This window comes from Arabidopsis thaliana (assembly GCF_000001735.4).
Source record: "Arabidopsis thaliana chromosome 1 sequence".
Lineage (NCBI taxonomy): Eukaryota > Viridiplantae > Streptophyta > Magnoliopsida > Brassicales > Brassicaceae > Arabidopsis > Arabidopsis thaliana.
This window is the reverse complement of record NC_003070.9, coordinates 14919877-14940650: the sequence shown is the minus strand read 5'-3', so window position 1 is coordinate 14940650 and position 20774 is coordinate 14919877. Positions and strand designations below refer to the sequence as shown.

The window sequence follows — 20774 nt, the reverse complement described above, 5'->3', positions numbered from 1 at the left end:
CACAATCAAATGCATTTGACTAATTATAAGAGTTAGAGATGGATTAGGAGTGTTTAGACAACACTTATACCCATATTCTCCCAAAAGAGGCTAAAACCAAAAATTTTTGCTTAAAAGCACTCAATAGAATTGTTAGTGTTTCTATAGTCAAAATGTTTCACAATCCAATGCATTGGACTAATTATAGAGTTAGAGATGGATTAGGAGTGTTTAGACAACAATTATACCCATTTTCTCCCTAAAGAAGCTATAACCAACAAAATATTGCTTAGAAGCACTAAATAGCTTTGTTAGTGTTTATATGGTCAAAATGTATCACAATCCAATGCATTCGACTAATTATAAGAGTTAGAGATGGATTAGGAGTGTTTAGATAACACTTATACCCATTTTCGGCGAAAAGAGGATAAAACCAGAAAAATTTGCTTAAAAGCAGTCAATAGATTTGTTAGTGTTTCTATAGTCAAAATGTTTCACAATCCAATGCATTGGACTAATTAGAGAGTTAGAGATGGATTAGGGGTGTTTAGACAACAATTATACTCATTTTCTCCCAAAAGAGGCTAAAACCAACAAACATTTGCTTAAAAGCACTAAATAGCTTTGTTAGTGTGTCGATGGTCAAAATGTTTTATAATCCAATGCATTTGACTAATTATGAATTTGGAGATGGATTACAAGTGTTTAGACAACACTTATACCCATTTACTCCCAAAAGAAGCTACAACCAACAAAATATTGCTTAGAAACAATAAATAGTTTTTTCTAGTGTTTCTATAATCAAAATGTATCACAATCTAATGCATTTGAGTAAATATAAGAGTTAGAGATGGATTAGGAGTGTTTAGACAACAGTTATATCCATTATCTTTTAAAAGAAGCTAAAACCAACAAAACATTGCTTAGAAGCACTAAATAGCTTTGTTAGTATTTTTATGGTCAATATGTGTCACAATCCAATGCAATTGACTAATTATAAGAGTTAGAGATGGATTAGGATAGTTTAGACAACACTTATACCCATTTTCTCCCAAAAGAGTGTCAAACTAACAAAACTTGCTTCGAAGCAGTCAATAGATTTTTTAGTGTTTCTATGGTCAAAATGTAACACAATCCAATGCATTTGACTAATTATAAGAGTTAGAGATGGATTAGGAGTGTTTAGACAACACTTATACCCATTTACTCCCAAAAGAAGCTACAACCAACAAAATATTGTTTAGAAACAGTAAATAGAATTGTTAGTATTTCTATAATCAAAATGTATCACAATCTAATGCATTTGAGTAATTATAAGAGTTAGGGATGGACAAGAAGTGTTTAGACAACACTTATAACCATTTCCTTTCAAAAGAGGCTAAAACCAACAAAATTTGCTTAGAAGCGGTCAATAGATTTGTTAGTGTTTCTATGGTCAAAATGTGTCACAATCCAATGCATTTGACTAATTATAAGAGTTAGAGATGGATTAGGAGTGTTTAGAGAACAATTATACCCATTTCTCCCAAAAGAAGCTATAACCAACAAAATATTGCTTAGAAACACTAAATAGCTTTGTTAGTGTTTATATGGTCAAAATGTATCACAATCCAATGCATTCGACTAATTATAAGAGTTAGAGATGGATTAGGAGTGTTTAGACAACACTTATACCTATTTTCTCCCAAAAGAGTCTAAAACCAACAAAACTTGCTTAGAAGCAGTCAATAGATTTGTTACAGTTTCTATAGTCAAAATCTATCACAATCCAATGAATTCGACTAATTATAAGAGTTAGAGATTGATTAGGCGTGTTTAGACAACACTTATACCCATTTTCTCCCAAAAGAGGCTAAAACCAACAAAAATTTGCTTAGAAGAAGGAGTAAATAGCTTTGTTAGTGTTTCTATGGTCAAAATGTTTCATAATCCAATGCATTTGACTAATTATAGAGTTAGAGATGGATTAGGAGTGTTTAGATAACACTTATACCCATTTTCTCCCAAAAGAGGCTAAAACCAACAAAACTTTCTTAGAAGCATTCAATAGATTTATTAGTGTTTCTATGGTTATAATGTGTCACAATCCAATCCAATTGACTAAATATAAGAGTTAGATATGGATAAGAAGTGTTTAGACAACACTTATACCCATTTACTCCCAAAAGAGGCTAAAACCAACAAAACTTGCTCAGAAGCAGTCAATAGATTTGTTAGTGTTTCTATAGTCAAAATGTGTCACAATCCAATGCAATTGAATAATTATAAGAGTTAGGGATGGACAAGAAGTGTTTAGAAAACACTTATAACCATTTCCTCCCAAAAGAGGCTAAAACCAAGAAAACTTGCTTAGAAGCGATCAATAGATTTGTTAGTGTTTCTATGGTCAAAATGTGTCACAATCCAATGCATTTGACTAATTCTAAGAGTAAGAGATGGATTAGGAGTGTTTAGAGAACACTTATACCCATTTTCTCCCAAAAGAAGCTATAACCAACAAAATATTGCTTAGAAGCACTAAATAGCTTTCTTAGTGTTTATATGGTCAAAATGTATCACAATCCAATGCATTTGACTAATTATAAGAGTTAGAGATGGATTAGGAGTGTTTAGACAACACTTATACCCAAATTCTCCCAAAAGAGGCTAAAACCAAAAAAATTTGCTTAAAAGCACTCAATAGATTTGTTAGTGTTTCTATAGTCAAAATCTTTCACAATCCAATGCATTGGACTAATTATAGAGTTAGAGATGGATTAGGAGTGTTTAGACAACAATTATACCCATTTTCTCCCTAAAGAAGCTATAACCAACAAAATAGTGCTTAGAAGCACTAAATAGCTTTGTTAGTGTTTATATGTTCAAAATGTATCACAATCCAATGCATTCGACTAATTATAAGAGTTAGAGATGGATTAGGAGTGTTTAGATAACACTTATACCCATTTTCGACTAAAAGAGGGTAAAACCAAAAAAATTTGCTTAAAAGGAGTCAATAGATTTGTTAGTGTTTCTATAGTCAAAATGTTTCACAATCCAATGCATTGGACTAATTACAGAGTTAGAGATTGATTAGGGGTGTTTAGACAACAATTATACCCATATTCTCCCAAAAGAGGCTAAAACCAAAAATTTTTGCTTAAAAGCACTCAATAGAATTGTTAGTGTTTCTATAGTCAAAATGTTTCACAATCCAATGCATTGGACTAATTATAGAGTTAGAGATGGATTAGGAGTGTTTAGACAACAATTATACCCATTTTCTCCCTAAAGAAGCTATAACCAACAAAATATTGCTTAGAAGCACTAAATAGCTTTGTTAGTGTTTATATGGTCAAAATGTATCACAATCCAATGCATTCGACTAATTATAAGAGTTAGAGATGGATTAGGAGTGTTTAGATAACACTTATACCCATTTTCGGCGAAAAGAGGATAAAACCAGAAAAATTTGCTTAAAAGCAGTCAATAGATTTGTTAGTGTTTCTATAGTCGAAATGTTTCACAATCCAATGCATTGGACTAATTAGAGAGTTAGAGATGGATTAGGGGTGTTTAGACAACAATTATACTCATTTTCTCCCAAAAGAGGCTAAAACCAACAAACATTTGCTTAAAAGCACTAAATAGCTTTGTTAGTGTGTCGATGGTCAAAATGTTTTATAATCCAATGCATTTGACTAATTATAGATTTGGAGATGGATTACAAGTGTTTAGACAACACTTATACCCATTTACTCCCAAAAGAAGCTACAACCAACAAAATATTGCTTAGAAACAATAAATAGTTTTTTCTAGTGTTTCTATAATCAAAATGTATCACAATCTAATGCATTTGAGTAAATATAAGAGTTAGAGATGGATTAGGAGTGTTTAGACAACAGTTATATCCATTATCTTTTAAAAGAAGATAAAACCAACAAAACATTGCTTAGAAGCACTAAATAGCTTTGTTAGTATTTTTATGGTCAATATGTGTCACAATCCAATGCAATTGACTAATTATAAGAGTTAGAGATGGATTAGGATAGTTTAGACAACACTTATACCCATTTTCTCCCAAAAGAGTGTCAAACTAACAAAACTTGCTTCGAAGCAGTCAATAGATTTTTTAGTGTTTCTATGGTCAAAATGTAACACAATCCAATGCATTTGACTAATTATAAGAGTTAGAGATGGATTAGGAGTGTTTAGACAACACTTATACCCATTTACTCCCAAAAGAAGCTACAACCAACAAAATATTGTTTAGAAACAGTAAATAGAATTGTTAGTGTTTCTATAATCAAAATGTATCACAATCTAATGCATTTGAGTAATTATAAGAGTTAGGGATGGACAAGAAGTGTTTAGACAACACTTATAACCATTTCCTTTCAAAAGAGGTTAAAACCAACAAAATTTGCTTAGAAGCGGTCAATAGATTTGTTAGTGTTTCTATGGTCAAAATGTGTCACAATCCAATGCATTTGACTAATTATAAGAGTTAGAGATGGATTAGGAGTGTTTAGAGAACAATTATACCCATTTCTCCCAAAAGAAGCTATAACCAACAAAATATTGCTTAGAAACACTAAATAGCTTTGTTAGTGTTTATATGGTCAAAATGTATCACAATCCAATGCATTCGACTAATTATAAGAGTTAGAGATGGATTAGGAGTGTTTAGACAACACTTATACCTATTTTCTCCCAAAAGAGTCTAAAACCAACAAAACTTGCTTAGAAGCAGTCAATAGATTTGTTACAGTTTCTATAGTCAAAATCTATCACAATCCAATGCATTCGACTAATTATAAGAGTTAGAGATTGATTAGGCGTGTTTAGACAACACTTATACCCATTTTCTCCCAAAAGAGGCTAAAACCAACAAAAATTTGCTTAGAAGAAGGAGTAAATAGCTTTGTTAGTGTTTCTATGGTCAAAATGTTTCATAATCCAATGCATTTGACTAATTATAGAGTTAGAGATGGATTAGGAGTGTTTAGATAACACTTATACCCATTTTCTCCCAAAAGAGGCTAAAACCAACAAAACTTTCTTAGAAGCATTCAATAGATTTATTAGTGTTTCTATGGTTATAATGTGTCACAATCCAATCCAATTGACTAAATATAAGAGTTAGATATGGATAAGAAGTGTTTAGACAACACTTATACCCATTTACTCCCAAAAGAGGCTAAAACCAACAAAACTTGCTCAGAAGCAGTCAATAGATTTGTTAGTGTTTCTATAGTCAAAATGTGTCACAATCCAATGCAATTGAATAATTATAAGAGTTAGGGATGGACAAGAAGTGTTTAGAAAACACTTATAACCATTTCCTCCCAAAAGAGGCTAAAACCAAGAAAACTTGCTTAGAAGCGATCAATAGATTTGTTAGTGTTTCTATGGTCAAAATGTGTCACAATCCAATGCATTTGACTAATTCTAAGAGTAAGAGATGGATTAGGAGTGTTTAGAGAACACTTATACCCATTTTCTCCCAAAAGAAGCTATAACCAACAAAATATTGCTTAGAAGCACTAAATAGCTTTCTTAGTGTTTATATGGTCAAAATGTATCACAATCCAATGCATTTGACTAATTATAAGAGTTAGAGATGGATTAGGAGTGTTTAGACAACACTTATACCCAAATTCTCCCAAAAGAGGCTAAAACCAAAAAAATTTGCTTAAAAGCACTCAATAGATTTGTTAGTGTTTCTATAGTCAAAATCTTTCACAATCCAATGCATTGGACTAATTATAGAGTTAGAGATGGATTAGGAGTGTTTAGACAACAATTATACCCATTTTCTCCCTAAAGAAGCTATAACCAACAAAATAGTGCTTAGAAGCACTAAATAGCTTTGTTAGTGTTTATATGTTCAAAATGTATCACAATCAAATGCATTCGACTAATTATAAGAGTTAGAGATGGATTAGGAGTGTTTAGATAACACTTATACCCATTTTCGACTAAAAGAGGGTAAAACCAAAAAAATTTGCTTAAAAGGAGTCAATAGATTTGTTAGTGTTTCTATAGTCAAAATGTTTCACAATCCAATGCATTGGACTAATTACAGAGTTAGAGATTGATTAGGGGTGTTTAGACAACAATTATACCCATTTTCTCCCAAAAGAGGCTAAAACCAACAAAAATTTGCTTAGAAGCAGTAAATAGCTTTGTTAGTGTGTCGATGGTCAAAATGTTTTATAATCCAATGCATTTGACTAATTATAGATTTGGAGATGGATTACAAGTGTTTAGACAACACTTATACCCATTTACTCCCAAAAGAAGGTACAACCAACAAAATATTGCTTATAAACAATAAATAGTTTTTTCTAGTGTTTCTATAATCAAAATGTATCACAATCTAATGCATTTGAGTAATTATAAGAGTTAGAGATGGATTAGGAGTGTTTAGACAACAGTTATATCCATTATCTTTTAAAAGAAGCTAAAACCAACAAAACATTGCTTAGAAGCACTAAATAGCTTTGTTAGTATTTTTATGGTCAATATGTGTCACAATCCAATGCAATTGACTAATTATAAGAGTTAGAGATGGATTAGGATAGTTTAGACAACACTTATACCCATTTTCTCCCAAAAGAGTGTCAAACTAACAAAACTTGCTTCGAAGCAGTCAATAGATTTTTTAGTGTTTCTATGGTCAAAATGTGACACAATTCAATGCATTTGACTAATTATAAGAGTTAGAGATGGATTAGGATAGTTTAGACAACACTTATACCCATTTTCTCCCAAAAGAGTGAAAAACTAACAAAACTTGCTTCGAAGCAGTCAATAGATTTGTTAGTGTTTCTATGGTCAAAATGTGACACAATCCAATGCATTTGACTAATAATAAGAGTTAGAGATGGATTAGGAGTGTTTATACAACACTTATATCCATTTTCTTCTAAAAGAAGCTAAAACCAACAAAACATTGCTTAGAAGCAGTAAATAGCTTTGTTAGTATTTTTATGGTAAATATGTGTCACAATCCAATGCATTTGACTAATTATAAGAGTTAGAGATGGATTAGGAGTGTTTAGAGAACACTTATACCTATTTTCTCCCAAAAGAAGCTATAACCAACAAAATATTGCTTAGAAGCACTAAATAGCTTTGTTAGTATTTTTATGGTCAAAATGTGTCACAGTCCAATGCAATCGACTAATTAGAAGAGTTAGAGATGGATTAGAAGTTTTTAGACAACACTTATACTTATTTCCTCCCAGAAGAGGTTAAAACCAACAAAACTTGCTTAGAACAACTCAATAGATTTGTTAGTGTTTCTATCGTCAAAATGTTTCACAATCCAATGCATTGGACTAATTATAGAGTTAGAGATGGATTAGGAGTGTTTAGACAACAATTATACCCATTTTATCCCAAAAGAGGCTTAAACCAACAAATATTTGCTTAGACACAGTAAATAGCTTTGTTAGTGTTTCTATGGTCAAAATGTATCACAATCCAATGCATTCGACTAATTATAAGAGTTAGAGATGGATTAGGAGTGTTTAGATAACACTTATAACCATTTTCGGCCAAAAGAGGCTAAAACCAAATTTTTTTGCTTAAAAGCAGTCAATAGATTTGTTAGTGTTTCTATGGTCAAAATGTTTCACAATCCAATGCATTGGACTAATTATAGAGTTAGAGATGGATTAGGAGTGTTTAGACAACAATTATACCCATTTTCTCCCAAAAGAGGCTAAAACCAACAAAAATTTGCTTAGGAGAAGCAGTAAATAGCTTTGTTAGTGTTTCTATGGTCAAAATGTTTCATAATCCAATGCATTTGACTAATTATAGATTTAGAGATGAATTAGAAGTGTTTAGACAACATTTAAACCCATTTACTCCCAAAAGAAGCTACAACCAACAAAATATTGCTTAGAAACAATAAATAGTTTTTTTACTGTTTCTATAATCAAAGTGTATCACAATCTAATGCATTTGAGTAATTATAAGAGTTAGAGATGGATTAGGAGTGTTTAGACAACAATTATATCCATTTTCTTCTAAAAGAAGCTAAAACCAACAAAACATTGCTTAGAAGCAGTAAATAGCTTTGTTAGTATTTTTATGGTCAATATGTGTCACAATCCAATGCAATTGACTAATTATAATGGTTAGAGATGGATTAGGAGTGTTTAGACAACAATTATACCCATTTCTCCCAAAAGAAGCTATAACCAACAAAATATTGCTTAGAAACACTAAATAGCTTTGTTAGTGTTTATATGGTCAAAATGTATCACAATTTAATGCATTCGACTAATTATAAGAGTTAGAGATGGATTAGGAGTGTTTAGACAACACTTATACCCATTTTCGGCCAAAAGAGGCTAAAACCAAAAAAAATTGCTTAAAAGCAGTCAATAGATTTGTTAGTGTTTCTATAGTCAAAATGTTTCACAATCCAATGCATTGGACTAATTATAGAGTTAGAGATGGATTAGGAGTGTTTAGACAACAATTATACCCATTTTATCCCAAAAGAGGCTAAAACCAACAAATATTTGCTTAGACACAGTAAATAGCTTTGTTAGTGTTTCTATGGTCATAATGTGTCACAATCCAATGCATTTGACTAATTATAAGAGCTAGCGATGGATTAGGAGTGTTTAGACAAACACTTATACCCATTTACTCCCCAAAGAAGCTACAACCAACAAAATATTGCTAAGAAAGAGTAAATAGAATTGATAGTGTTTCTATAATCAAAACGTATCACATTCTAATGTATTTGAGTATTTATAAGAGTTAGAGATGGATTAGGAGTGTTTAGACAACACTTATATTTAATTTCTCCTAAAAGAAGCTAAAACCAACAAAACATTGCTTAGAAGCAGTAAATAGCTTTGTTAGTATTTATAGGGTCAAAATGTGTTACAATCCAATGCAATTGACTAATTATAAGAGTTAGAGATAGATTAGGAGTGTTTAGACAACACTTATACCCATTTTCTCCCAAAAGTATCTAAAACCAACAAAACTTGCTTAGAAGCAGTCAATAGATTTGTTAGTGTTTCTATGGTCAAAATGTGTCACAATCCAATGCATTTGACTAATTATAAGAGTTAGAGATGGATTAGGAGTGTTTAGAGAACAATTATACCCATTTTATCCCAAAAGAGGCTAAAACCAACAAATAATTGCTTAGACACAGTAAATAGCTTTGTTAGTGTTTCTATGGTCAAAATGTTTCATAATCCAATGCATTTGCCTAATTATAAGAGTTAGAGATGGATTAGGAGTGTTTAGAGAACACTTATACCCAATTTCTCCCAAAAGAAGCTATAACAAACAAAATATTGCTAAGAAGCAGTAAATACCTTTCTTAGTGTTTATATGGTCAAAAGGTATCACAATCCAATATCTTTGACTAATTAAAGAGTTAAAGATGGATTAGAAGTGTTTAGATAACACTTATACCCATTTTCTCTCATAAGATGTTAAAACCAAGAAACAATTGCTTAGAAGCAGTAAATAGATTTGTTAGTGTTTATATGGTCAAAATGTGTCACAATCCAAAGCCTTTAACTAATTATAAGAGTTGAGATGGATTAGGAGTGATTAGACACCATTTATACCCATTTTCTCCTATAAGAGGCTTAAACCAACAAAAACTTGCTTAAAAGCAGTAAACAATTTGGTTAGTGTTTTATTGTCAAAATGTGTCACAATCCAATGCATTTGACTAATTATAAGAGTTAAAGATGGATAAGAAGTGTTTAGACAACACTTATACCCATTTTTTTCCAAAAGAGGCTAAAACCAAGAAACAATTGCTTAGAAGCAGTAAATAGCTTTGTTAGTTTTTCTATTGTCAAACTTTGTCACAATCCAATGCATTTGACTAATTATAAGAGTTAGAGATGGATTAGGAGTGTTTAGATAATACTGATACCCATTTTCTCCCAAAAGAGGCTAAAACCAACAAAAAATTGCTTAAAAGCAGTAAACAGTTTTGTTAGTGTTTTTATGGTCAAAATGTGTCACAATCCAATGCATTTGACTAATTATAAGAGTTAGAGATGGATAAGAAATTTTTACACAACACTTATATCAAGTTTCTCTCAAAAGAGGATAAAACCAACAATAAATTGCTTAGAATCAGTAAATTGCTTTGTTAGTGTTTCTATGGTCAAAATGTGTCACAATCCAATGCATTTGACTAATTATAACAGTTAGAGATGGATTAGGAGTGTTCATACAACACTTACACCTATTTTCTCCCAAAAGAGGCTTAAACCAACAAAAAATTGCTTAGAAGCAGTAAATGACTTTCTTAGTGTTTCTATCGTCAAAATGAGTCACAATCCAAAGCCTTTGACTAATTATAAGAGTTAAAGATGGATTAGGAGTGTTTAGAAAACACCTCTACGCATTTTCTCCTAGAAGAGGCTAAAACCAACAAAAAATTGCTTAGAAGTAGTCAATAGCTTTGTTAGTGTTTTTATGGTTAAAATGTGTTACAATTCAATGTATTTGACTAATCATAAGTGTTAAAGATGGATAAGAAGTGTTTAGACAACAGTTATACCCATTAACTCCCAAAAGAGGCTAAAACCACCAAAAAATTGCTTAGAGACAGTAATTTGTTTTGTTAGTTTTTCTATGGTCAAAATGTGTCACAATCCAAAGCCTTTGACTAATTATAAGAGTTAGAGATGGATTAGGACTTTTTAGACAACACTTCTATCCATTTTCTCCCAAAAGAGACTAAAACCAACAAAAAATTGCTTAGAAGTAGTCAATAGCTTTGTTAGTGTTTCTATGGTCAAAATATGTCACAATTCAATGTATTTGACTAATCATAAGTGTTAAAGATGGATAAGAAGTGTTTAGACAACAGTTATACCCATTAACTCCCAAAAGAGGCTAAAACCACCAAAAAATTGCTTAGAGACAGTAATTTGTTTTGTTAGTTTTTCTATGGTCAAAATGTGTTACAATCCAAAGCCTTTGACTAATTATAAGAGTTAGAGATGGATTAGGACTTTTTAGACAACACTTCTATCCATTTTCTCCCAAAAGAGGCTAAAACCAAAAAACAATTGCATAGAAGCAGTAAATAGCTTTGTTAGTGTTTCTAAGGTCAAACTGTGTCACAATCAAAAGCCTTTTAACTAATTATAAGAGTTGAGATAGATTAGGAGTGTTTAGACACCCTTTATACCCATTTTCTCCCAAAAGAGGCTTAAACCAACAAAAACTTGCTTAAAAACAGGAAACAGTTTTGTAAGTGTTTTTATGGTCAAATTGTGTCACAATCCAATGCATTTGACACTTATATCAAGTTTCTCTCAAATTGTGTCACAATCCAATGCATTTGACACTTATATTAAGGGTTAAATATGGATAAGAAGTGTTTAGACAACACTTATATCAAGTTTCTCTCAAAAGAGGATAAAACCAACAAAAAATTGCTTAGAATCAGTAAATGGCTTTGTTTGTGTTTCTATGGTCAAAATGTGTCACAATCTAATGCATTTGACTAATTTTAACAGTTAGAGATGGATTAGGAGTGTTCATACAACACTAACACCTATTTTCTCCCAAAAGAGGCTTAAACCAACAAAAAATTGCTTAGAAGCAGTAAACAGTTTTGTTAGTGTTTTTATGGTCAAAATGTGTCACAATCCAATGCATTTGACTAATTATAATAAGAAGTGTTTAGACAACACTTATATCAAGTTTCTCTTAAAAGAGGATAAAACCAACAAAAAATTGCTTAGAATCAGTATATGGCTTTGGTTGTTTTTCTATGGTCAAAATGTGTCATAATCCAATGCATTTGACTAATTATAAGAGTTAGAGATGGATTAGGAGTGTTTAGACAACACTGATACTCATTTTCTCCCAAAAGAGGCTAAAACGAACAAAAAATTGCTTAGAAGCGGAAATAACTTTGTTAGTGTTTTTATGGTCAGAATGTGTCACAATCCAATGCATTTGACTAATTATAAGAGTTAAAGATGGATTAGGAGTGTTTAGACAACACTTATACTCATTTTCTCCCAAAAGAGGCTAAAACCAAGAAACAATTACTTAGAAACAGTAAATAGGTTTGTTAGGGTTTCTATGGTCAAAATATGTCACAATCCAAAGCCTTTGACTAATAATAAGAGTTAGAGATGGATTAGGTGTGTTTAGACAACACTTAAACCCATTTTCTCCCAAAAGAGGCTAAAACCAAGAAAAATTTGCTTAGAAGCAGTAAATAGCTTTGTTAGGGTTTCTATGGTCAAAATATGTCACAATCCAATGCATTTGACTAATAATAAGAGTTAGAGATGGATTAGTTGTGTTTAGGCAATACTTATACCAATTTTCTCCCAAAAGAGGCTAAAACCAAGAAAACTTTGCTTAGAAGCAGTAAATAGCTTTGTTACTGTTTTAATTGTCAAACTTTGTCACTATCCAATGCATTTGACTAATTATAAGAGTTAGAGATGGATTAGGAGTGTTTAGGCAATAATTATACCCATTTTCTCCCAAAAGAGGCTAAAACCAACAAAATATTGCTTAGAAGCAGTAAATGACTTTCTTAGTGTTTCTATGGTCAAAATGAGTCACAATCCAAAGCCTTTGACTAATTCTAAGAGTTAGAGATGGATTAGGAGTGTTTAGGCAATAATTATACCCATTTTCTCCCAAAAGAGGCTAAAACCAACAAAATATTGCTTAGAAGCAGTAAATGACTTTCTTAGTGTTTCTATGGTCAAAATGAGTCACAATCCAAAGCCTTTGACTAATTCTAAGAGTTAGAGATGGATTAGGAGTGTTTAGAAAACACCTCTACGCATTTTGTCCCAAAAGAGGCTAAAACCAACAAAAAATTGCTTAGAAGTAGTCAATAGCTTTGTTAGTGTGTCTATGGTCAAAATGTGTCACAATTCAATGTATTTGACTAATCATAAGTGTTAAAGATGGATAAGAAGTTTTTAGACAACAGTTATACCCATTAACTCCCAAAAGAGGCTAAAATCACCAAAAAATTGCTTAGAGACAGTAATTAGTTTTGTTAGTTTTTCTATGGTCAAAATGTGTCACAATCCAAAGCCTTTGACTAATTATAAGAGTTAGAGATGGATTAGGACTGTTTAGACAACACTTCTATCCATTTTCTCCTAAAAGAGGCTAAAACCAACAAAACATTGCTTAGAAGCAGTCAATAGCTTTGTTAGTGTTTCTATGGTCAAAATGTGTCACAATCCAATGCATTTGACTAATTATAAGTGTTAAAGATTGATTACGAGTGTTTAAACAACACTTATACCCATTTTCTCTCAAAAGAGGTTAAAACCAACAAAAAATTGCTTAGAAGCAGTAAATAGCTTTGTTTGTGTTTCTATGGTCAAAATGTGTCACAATCTAATGCATTTGACTAATTTTAACAGTTAGAGATGGATTAGGAGTGTTCATACAACACTAACACCTATTTTCTCCCAAAAGAGGCTTAAACCAACAAAAAATTGCTTAGAAGCAGTAAACAGTTTTGTTAGTGTTTTTATGGTCAAAATGTGTCACAATCCAATGCATTTGACTAATTATAATAAGAAGTGTTTAGACAACACTTATATCAAGTTTCTCTTAAAAGAGGATAAAACCAACAATAAATTGCTTAGAATCAGTATATGGCTTTGTTTGTTTTTCTATGGTCAAAATGTGTCATAATCCAATGCATTTGACTAATTATAAGGTTTGTTCTGACCTTGTTGTTGCTGTGGAGGATACACCTGATCCTGAGGATTAGCAACGTTGGTGTTGCGGTAGGAGAGGTTGGGGTTGTTGGTTTTGAAGTTGTTGTATCCTTTGTAGCCACCCTGGTTGTTGTTGATGTAGCTGACTTCTTCCAACTGGATACCCTCCCCATCTTGGACTTGAAACTGCTTGTCATCAACAAGGAAGTTCACATACTTCTGGTGGCTAAGAAGAATCCTGTCCAGCTTGTCATTCAGCTCTTTGATCTCCTTCCTGTGTTTGTCATCAGAGTCAGTTGTGCCTCTGACGGTCCTATCGCAGTCCTCGTTGTAATTGCCATCTGATTGAGCAAGGTTTTCAACCAATTCCCAGCCTTCTTCAACATCTTTGTTCTGGAAATTTCCATTGCTGGCGGTATCCAGAAGCATTCTGATACGTGGTAGGACTCCTCTGTAAAGAGTGCTGAGCAGAGAGGCTTTAGTAAAGCCATGATGAGGGCATTAGTTGGTGTAACCCTTGAAACGCTCCCATGCTTCACAGAAGCTTTCACCAGTCTTCTGTGAAAAGCCAGAGATCTCATTTCTGAGTCTTGTAGTTCTGGCATTGGAGAAGAACTTTGATAGAAAAGCCTTCTTGCAATCATCCCAGGTGGTGATTGAGTCATGGGGCAGATTCTTCTCCCAGATGTGTGCTTTGTCGCCCAAGGAGAATGGAAACAAACGTAGCTTGAATCCGTCTTCACTGACACCATTGATCTTTGTTAGGTTTGCAGAGCCTATCGAATTCATCAAGGTGGTCGAGTGGATCCTCCATTGATAGACCATGGAATTTGTTCCCCATAATCATCAAGATGAGACCACTCTTAATCTCGAAGTTGTTGTTCTGGATAGCAGGAGGTGCAATTCTTTTCCTCTGACGGTGATCACATGGTGCATCTCAAGCACCAATGTTGGCAGGGCCATTTTGTTGATTCTGTTTGTCAGCCATTTCGAGTGGTTGCTGAAGTACAAGGTTAATTGTGTTTCTCCTTTCTCTGAGTTCGCGAGCTATGCGGTCGATGTTGTCGTTGAAAAGGAGGTTTTGATTGCCTGTTGATCGAGTTCGCATACAGCAGAGGTGTATCTGGATCAAGAAGACAACAAGAAAAACACACAGTTAGCAACCAGATTGAAAATTGAAAAAGAACTTGATCTACAAGTCTGAAATCTCAAATGTAACAAACAAACACCCAATTGGCAACGACGCCAAATTGATAATAAGTTTTTAGATCAATTAATCCTAAAGCACTATCATGTCGTTGTAGTACTGAAGGTTGTCAATCAAAATGGGTGTGATGCTAACAATCAAGATGTGATCAGAAGTCACTAAGTCAAGCCAAACAATAATAGGTTTTGGTGTGTTCTAGCAGTTCTAAGTGAACATGCAGAAAACAGAAATTCAAGCAGAAACAGTAAAACACTCGACCAACACAGCTCTTTGACTGCACAGTCTGTTGCCAGACAACACAGCTCACTAAGTAGAGCACTGGGTGAGGTCGAGTGACAGGTCGAGTAACAGACAGAAAATAAAACACAGATACTCGACTGCACAGTCTGTTGCCAGACTACTAGGTGGTCGAGTATTAGGTCGAGTAACAAGAAAGAATTGCAGAAATTAAGCAACAGATAACAAGATGCAGTAAACAACAGTAGAGTAAACAAAGAATTCAATCAGATAAAGAATTCCCGAGGATGGGGTAATTGAGTAGTTTTGTTTCCTCAGTTTACAGGTGATTGAAAATGCTCAATAAATTATCCCTAGACAACAAGTTCATTAACCAAATCTAAGTGCCACCGCAACAGAGACCCTCAAGTTAACGTAGTCCCAGACTCAATCACCATTGACGAGAGCTAACCTAACAGGCATTACGAATCAACAAGTTAAAGCCAAAACGCTCCCTGCAACCAATACCTTGGTACAGGGCCATGAATCTCTGGAATTAGTGGTTCAGACATTCCGTCGAACACCTTTTGGGCGCGGAAATGTCTGGGCTTAAATTCCAGTTGATCAGAAAGCAATAGGCATTAAGAACAACTAATCCAGAAGGGATCTATCAATCGATACTCAATCACCTAGCATACTGAGAATTCTACACTACTCTAGCCCATCCTCAGAAACCAATTCACTACTCAGACATCATAGTAGAAAGCATAAACGTTGAACAGGTTGGAAACATGATAACAACAGTGTAACAGCAGGATGATAACAGGATGAACAACAGTAAACGAAATCAAGAACAAATACTGAATACTGAATACTGAATAGATAAAAAGAAATCCGGATTACAAAAGGTCAAGAACACAGTGTCTGCGGAATAAAATTAGAAAAAAAACTTGTTTGCGAAAATGTGAAGTACATGCTACTTATAGCCAAATATTCCGAAACCCTAATACTTAAAATGACAAAGTAATGGGACGAATTAAGAACTGTACTCGACCCATGTGGTCGAGTGAGAGGTCGAGTGAATAGCTGGAGTCTTCTTTTCTTTCTTGTGCTCGAGTGTCTAGTTGAGTGCGGAATGAAGAAGACTCTGAAGCTTGTCATCGAGTATGCAGTCGAGTGGTGGTGATGGTGATACTCGACTTCCTGGTAGAGTGATGATCAGGTAATGGAAGTGAAGACACTCGACCTCGTGGTCGAGTGATGGTCAAGTGATGGGGATGAAGACACTCGACCTCGTGGTCGAGTGATGTGATGAAATCGAGAAGCCCTCTACTCGACCTGGGGGTCGAGTGGTCTCTTGAGATCTGGAAGATCCTACTCGACTTTGGGGTCGAGTGGTTTGACATGATCAGGTCAGCTTCTTCCAGTTAGCTCGTCAACAGCTCCAAATCACCTGAAATCAACACAAATATGCAACATGCATGCAAAGCTATCCTAAACATGTAAAGTGATGACAAATGATGAGAAATGGTATAAAACAGTGATGATATGATGCTAAAGTGATGACAAATGGATGCTCAAAACATGCAAAATACACACTTATCAAATACCATAAACATTATACCCTAAACCCTAAACCCTAAACACTAAACCTTAAACCCTAAACATTTAACCCCAAACTCTATACACTACAACCTAAACCCTAAACCTAAATGCATAACCCAAATAACTATAACATTACACTAAACCCTAAACCCTAACATCTAAATCCTAAACAAAATTTTTGCTAAACATTAAACTCTAACACTAATATTTAAACACTAAACACCAAACCCTAAACACCAATCCCTAAACATTAAACCCTAAACCCTAAACCCTATAACCAAAAATATAATTCCTAAATAAACTTTTCCTAAACCCTTAACCTAAAAAAATAAATAAACTAACAATACTTACTACTAAACCAAATAATCATTAAACCTTAAATATAAACCTTATCACCTATCGTTAGGATTATTGTATCCATCATAACAAAGCCATGTGGTTAGAGAAACCAAAAATAATTACATATTAGGGCATATATTGTTCAACTATACATATCAACTTGGTCATATACTTAGGCGGAAAATTTCCCTCCCAAAAAATTAAAATAAAATTTTTAATAAGTAAAGGTGCGATTAGGTGTCATATGCTCCAAATACCTTAAGGATATATACTATGGTTCCTAAAATAGTTTGTGAGAAAGGTCACTGCATGCATTGCCCTGTTCCAAGCAATAATCCCAACCGATTCATCCGTAGTAGGAGACAACAAATTTCTAGACGGATGGCCGAACTAACTTGTAGTCAAAAGCTGGAATCAATCGTCGGGTTACAAAAAAAGGTAAGAGCTGATGCTGTCTTTATAAAAGAGTAAAACGTACGTTTATAAATATTTTAAAATCTGTTTTCATACATGTAGGGGCCGTCAACAAACTTCCACATGCCTGCATGCATTCTTGCAAAAACTGTTAGCTATATAGCTGAAGGTGAGATTGGTGAGTTAAAGAATTGGATTTTATCCTGGAGGGAGGGAATGGTAGCAGTATTTTCACCTGACTGTGTGAAATCGGTAAGGTTGGACAAAACTAGAGATTTTGTATATTGGTTCAGCCTTGATAGTGTCTACAATATATTTTTTTGGAAATGTGTAAAGGCAAAAAATCCTTATGCATTGTATGTTTGAAGCCTAGTGTCGGCTTTCCTATTTTTTGACATAGAAGAGGCAATTGAGCTCGCCGCATATGCTAAAAAAGTCTACCCTGTGGCCAAATTATTATACATTATGTTGAAGAGTTTAGGTGGAAAAGAGGACCACGAAGTTTACTCGAAATTTAAAAAGAGATACAATTACGAAGAAGCAGAGGGATTTTGTGAAACGTTGAAGTTCCACATAAGAATGTTGCCGCCAAACCGGTTTGGAACGTATAGTGAGACGTGGTGTTTCACCGACAGCCCAATGTGTTGGGAATCACATCAGTTTCTAGATGAATTCAATGGCGGACCATACATCGTAGAGCGGTGTATAGATTGTATATACTTCTACTTGTCTAGAGATATTATGGAAATGACTTAAGTTACTAATGATGAATGGTAGGTACTTAGACTTGTTGTTAAATTATTTTATGGATTATATCCCATTATTCTCTTGTTCATTAATCAAAAGAAAGGGTAATGATGTTTTTGTCTTAAATATAGTCCGCCTGGTCAGGCAGTAAGGTCTAGTATATGAATAGTTCCCATTGTCACGTGGATAGTACTTAGCTTTTTTTTGTTTAAACCAATACATATCGATCACACTTATCCATGGCAATGATACATTAGAACACAACTAATAATCCATTGGTTTATACAAATAGTGTAAAAATATAAATATTTTTTGTAATAAAAAAAGAAGCTATTTGACCATATTTGACCATCGTTTACTGTCCACGTTTGAGAGGGAAATTTGCCGCCAAAACAATAGATCATCAAGTGGTGGAAATACTGAAAAATATACATCCTCGTTTAGCCTATTATGTAGCTATGTTCATATGGAAGAATTTTAAGGTTCTGACGCAGTCTGGATATTGGCAACATATACCAAGGTTATGAAAAGTGAAGGTAACATCATTGTCTTATCTCATTAATGAAGTTGAATTAAAAAGAAATAATAAAGAATTTATAATATTTAAAAAATCCACACTGACATATCCATGTGTCTATAAACCTCTAATAATTTAAAAAAGTGGCAATGATACATTAGGGTCTGGTATATGAATAGTTCCCATTGTCACGTGGATAGTACTTAGCTATGTTTTCGTTTAAACCCATATATATATATATCACACTTATCCATGAAAATGATACATTATAACACAACTAATAATCCATTGGTTTTAAAATTGTGTACAAATATTTTTATTTTTTGTAATAAAAAAAGAAGCTATTTGACAATCGTTTACTTTCTATGTTTGAGAGGGAAATTTGCCGCAAAAACAATTGATCATCAAGTAGTGGAAATACTGAAAAATATACATCCACGTTTAGCCTAATATGTAGCAACGTTCATATGTAAGTATTTTAAGGTTCTAATGCAGTCTGGATATTGGTAGCATATACTAAGATTATGAAAAGTGAAGGTAACATTATTGTCTTGTCTCATTAATGAAGTTGAATTAAAAAGATATAATAAAGAATTCATAATATTTTACAAATCCACACTGACATATCCATGTGTCTAAAATGTATATAATTTAAAAAAAAATATAAACCTAAGCGGGAAATTTGCCATCTATCCGAAATTAGGTTAAAAATAGGATATTGGTTTAATGAATAAACACACTATATATCTCTTATATAAACCGTACATAAACTTTGATTAGATATTGTTTAACTATTTATTAGACTAAATTGGATACGTTTATGTGGATAACGATAATTACAGTCAAGTAATAATATGTTTAGAAACAATAAATATTAATTTTAACCAAAATATGTATATGTAGATACGTCTGTGTGGATACGTCTATTTGTATACATCTTTAGATAAATGGTTTGAACCGATTAAATTCTCTTAGGTAATTTTCAAAAGATTTGGACCGGTTCAATGTTCTTTAAATATTTATTTGACTAAATTGAAAACGTCTATTTGTATAACGATAATTATAGGCAAGTAATAAAATGTTAAGGAACAATAAATAAAAATTTAAAACTAAATATGTATATGTGGATACGTCTATGAGGATACGTCTATTTGGATATAGATAATAAACTAAATTTGTATATGTGGATTCGTCTATTAGTATTAGTCCACGAACTTTTTAGATTTCTAAACATTTTCAATATCACTACAATGCATATTATACAATATAAATCAGAATTTATAAATCATATAGAGAGAATATGCGATAAGGATATTGAAAGCACCGCTTGACCACATGAAGTTAAACCGAATTGTTGGAAAGTTTTAAAATAACGTCATGATGAATTTTGCAGGAAAAGATAATTAGATCTATATGTAGGACCTTCATAGTCTATAGCGTTAGAGGCGTGTGTAAGTTGTTATTGAGAATCGTTCCATGCAGCCGCTTACACCATCTAATGACATATCAATCAATCAACTGTTGAAACGGTTGTAAGCTCAATTACCCACAAAACACATTAACCAATGTAAACTCAATTATTATTTGACATATGCTGTTAAACCTTTACAATTAAAAATTCGAAAATTTGTAGTTTTATTCCAATAAATATCAATTTTAAACAGATGATATAGGTATCCATGTGGTTGTGGTTATGTAATTATATTGTATAATAGTCTTATAAACTTAGGTTGACTTACTTAAATTAGTGTAGTGCTGAGTTTTAAGAGGATAATTAGTTCGTACAACAAAGGACATTACAACAAAAAACATTACAACAAAGAGTTCAGCAAGAGATTTAAACAAGGGTCCCTTAAAAAGACAACAAAAATAAATCCGATAAAAAGTCTTCATTAGGAGCAAAAGAAGACATAGTCCAACTTTAGTATTCGGCGACCACCTGCATATTATGTGAAGCAATATAGAGAAGTCATTAATAAGAGTTCATATAACCCAGAATGATATCATTATAGAAACACCTAGAACTAGAAACAGGACC

General features: G+C 32.9%; 2 protein-coding genes and 2 pseudogenes across 4 annotated transcripts; 1 reads left to right on the top strand and 3 right to left on the bottom strand.

Moving 5' to 3' along the window:
* Positions 1 to 8290: 8290 nt before the first annotated feature.
* On the bottom strand, positions 8291 to 10373 carry AT1G40086 (uncharacterized protein; the record flags this gene model as incomplete). Its single annotated transcript, NM_001333195.1, has 7 exons — positions 8291 to 8327; positions 8625 to 8644; positions 9260 to 9279; positions 9318 to 9361; positions 9818 to 9912; positions 10209 to 10282; positions 10364 to 10373. The coding sequence occupies 7 exons, from the start codon at positions 10371 to 10373 to the stop codon at positions 8291 to 8293; spliced, it is 300 nt and encodes a 99-aa protein (NP_001321093.1).
* Positions 10374 to 13680: 3307 nt separating this feature from the next.
* On the bottom strand, positions 13681 to 14799 carry AT1G40085 (annotated as a pseudogene; the record flags this gene model as incomplete). The annotated part of the gene is made up of 1 exon: positions 13681 to 14799.
* Positions 14800 to 15974: 1175 nt separating this feature from the next.
* AT1G40084 lies at positions 15975 to 16616 on the bottom strand (annotated as a pseudogene; the record flags this gene model as incomplete). Its single annotated transcript has 1 exon — positions 15975 to 16616.
* Positions 16617 to 17595: 979 nt separating this feature from the next.
* AT1G40083 (uncharacterized protein) lies at positions 17596 to 18228 on the top strand (the record flags this gene model as incomplete). Its single annotated transcript, NM_001160923.1, has 2 exons — positions 17596 to 17729; positions 17841 to 18228. 2 exons carry the CDS (start codon positions 17596 to 17598, stop codon positions 18226 to 18228), a joined length of 522 nt encoding a protein of 173 aa, NP_001154395.1.
* Positions 18229 to 20774: the final 2546 nt, after the last annotated feature.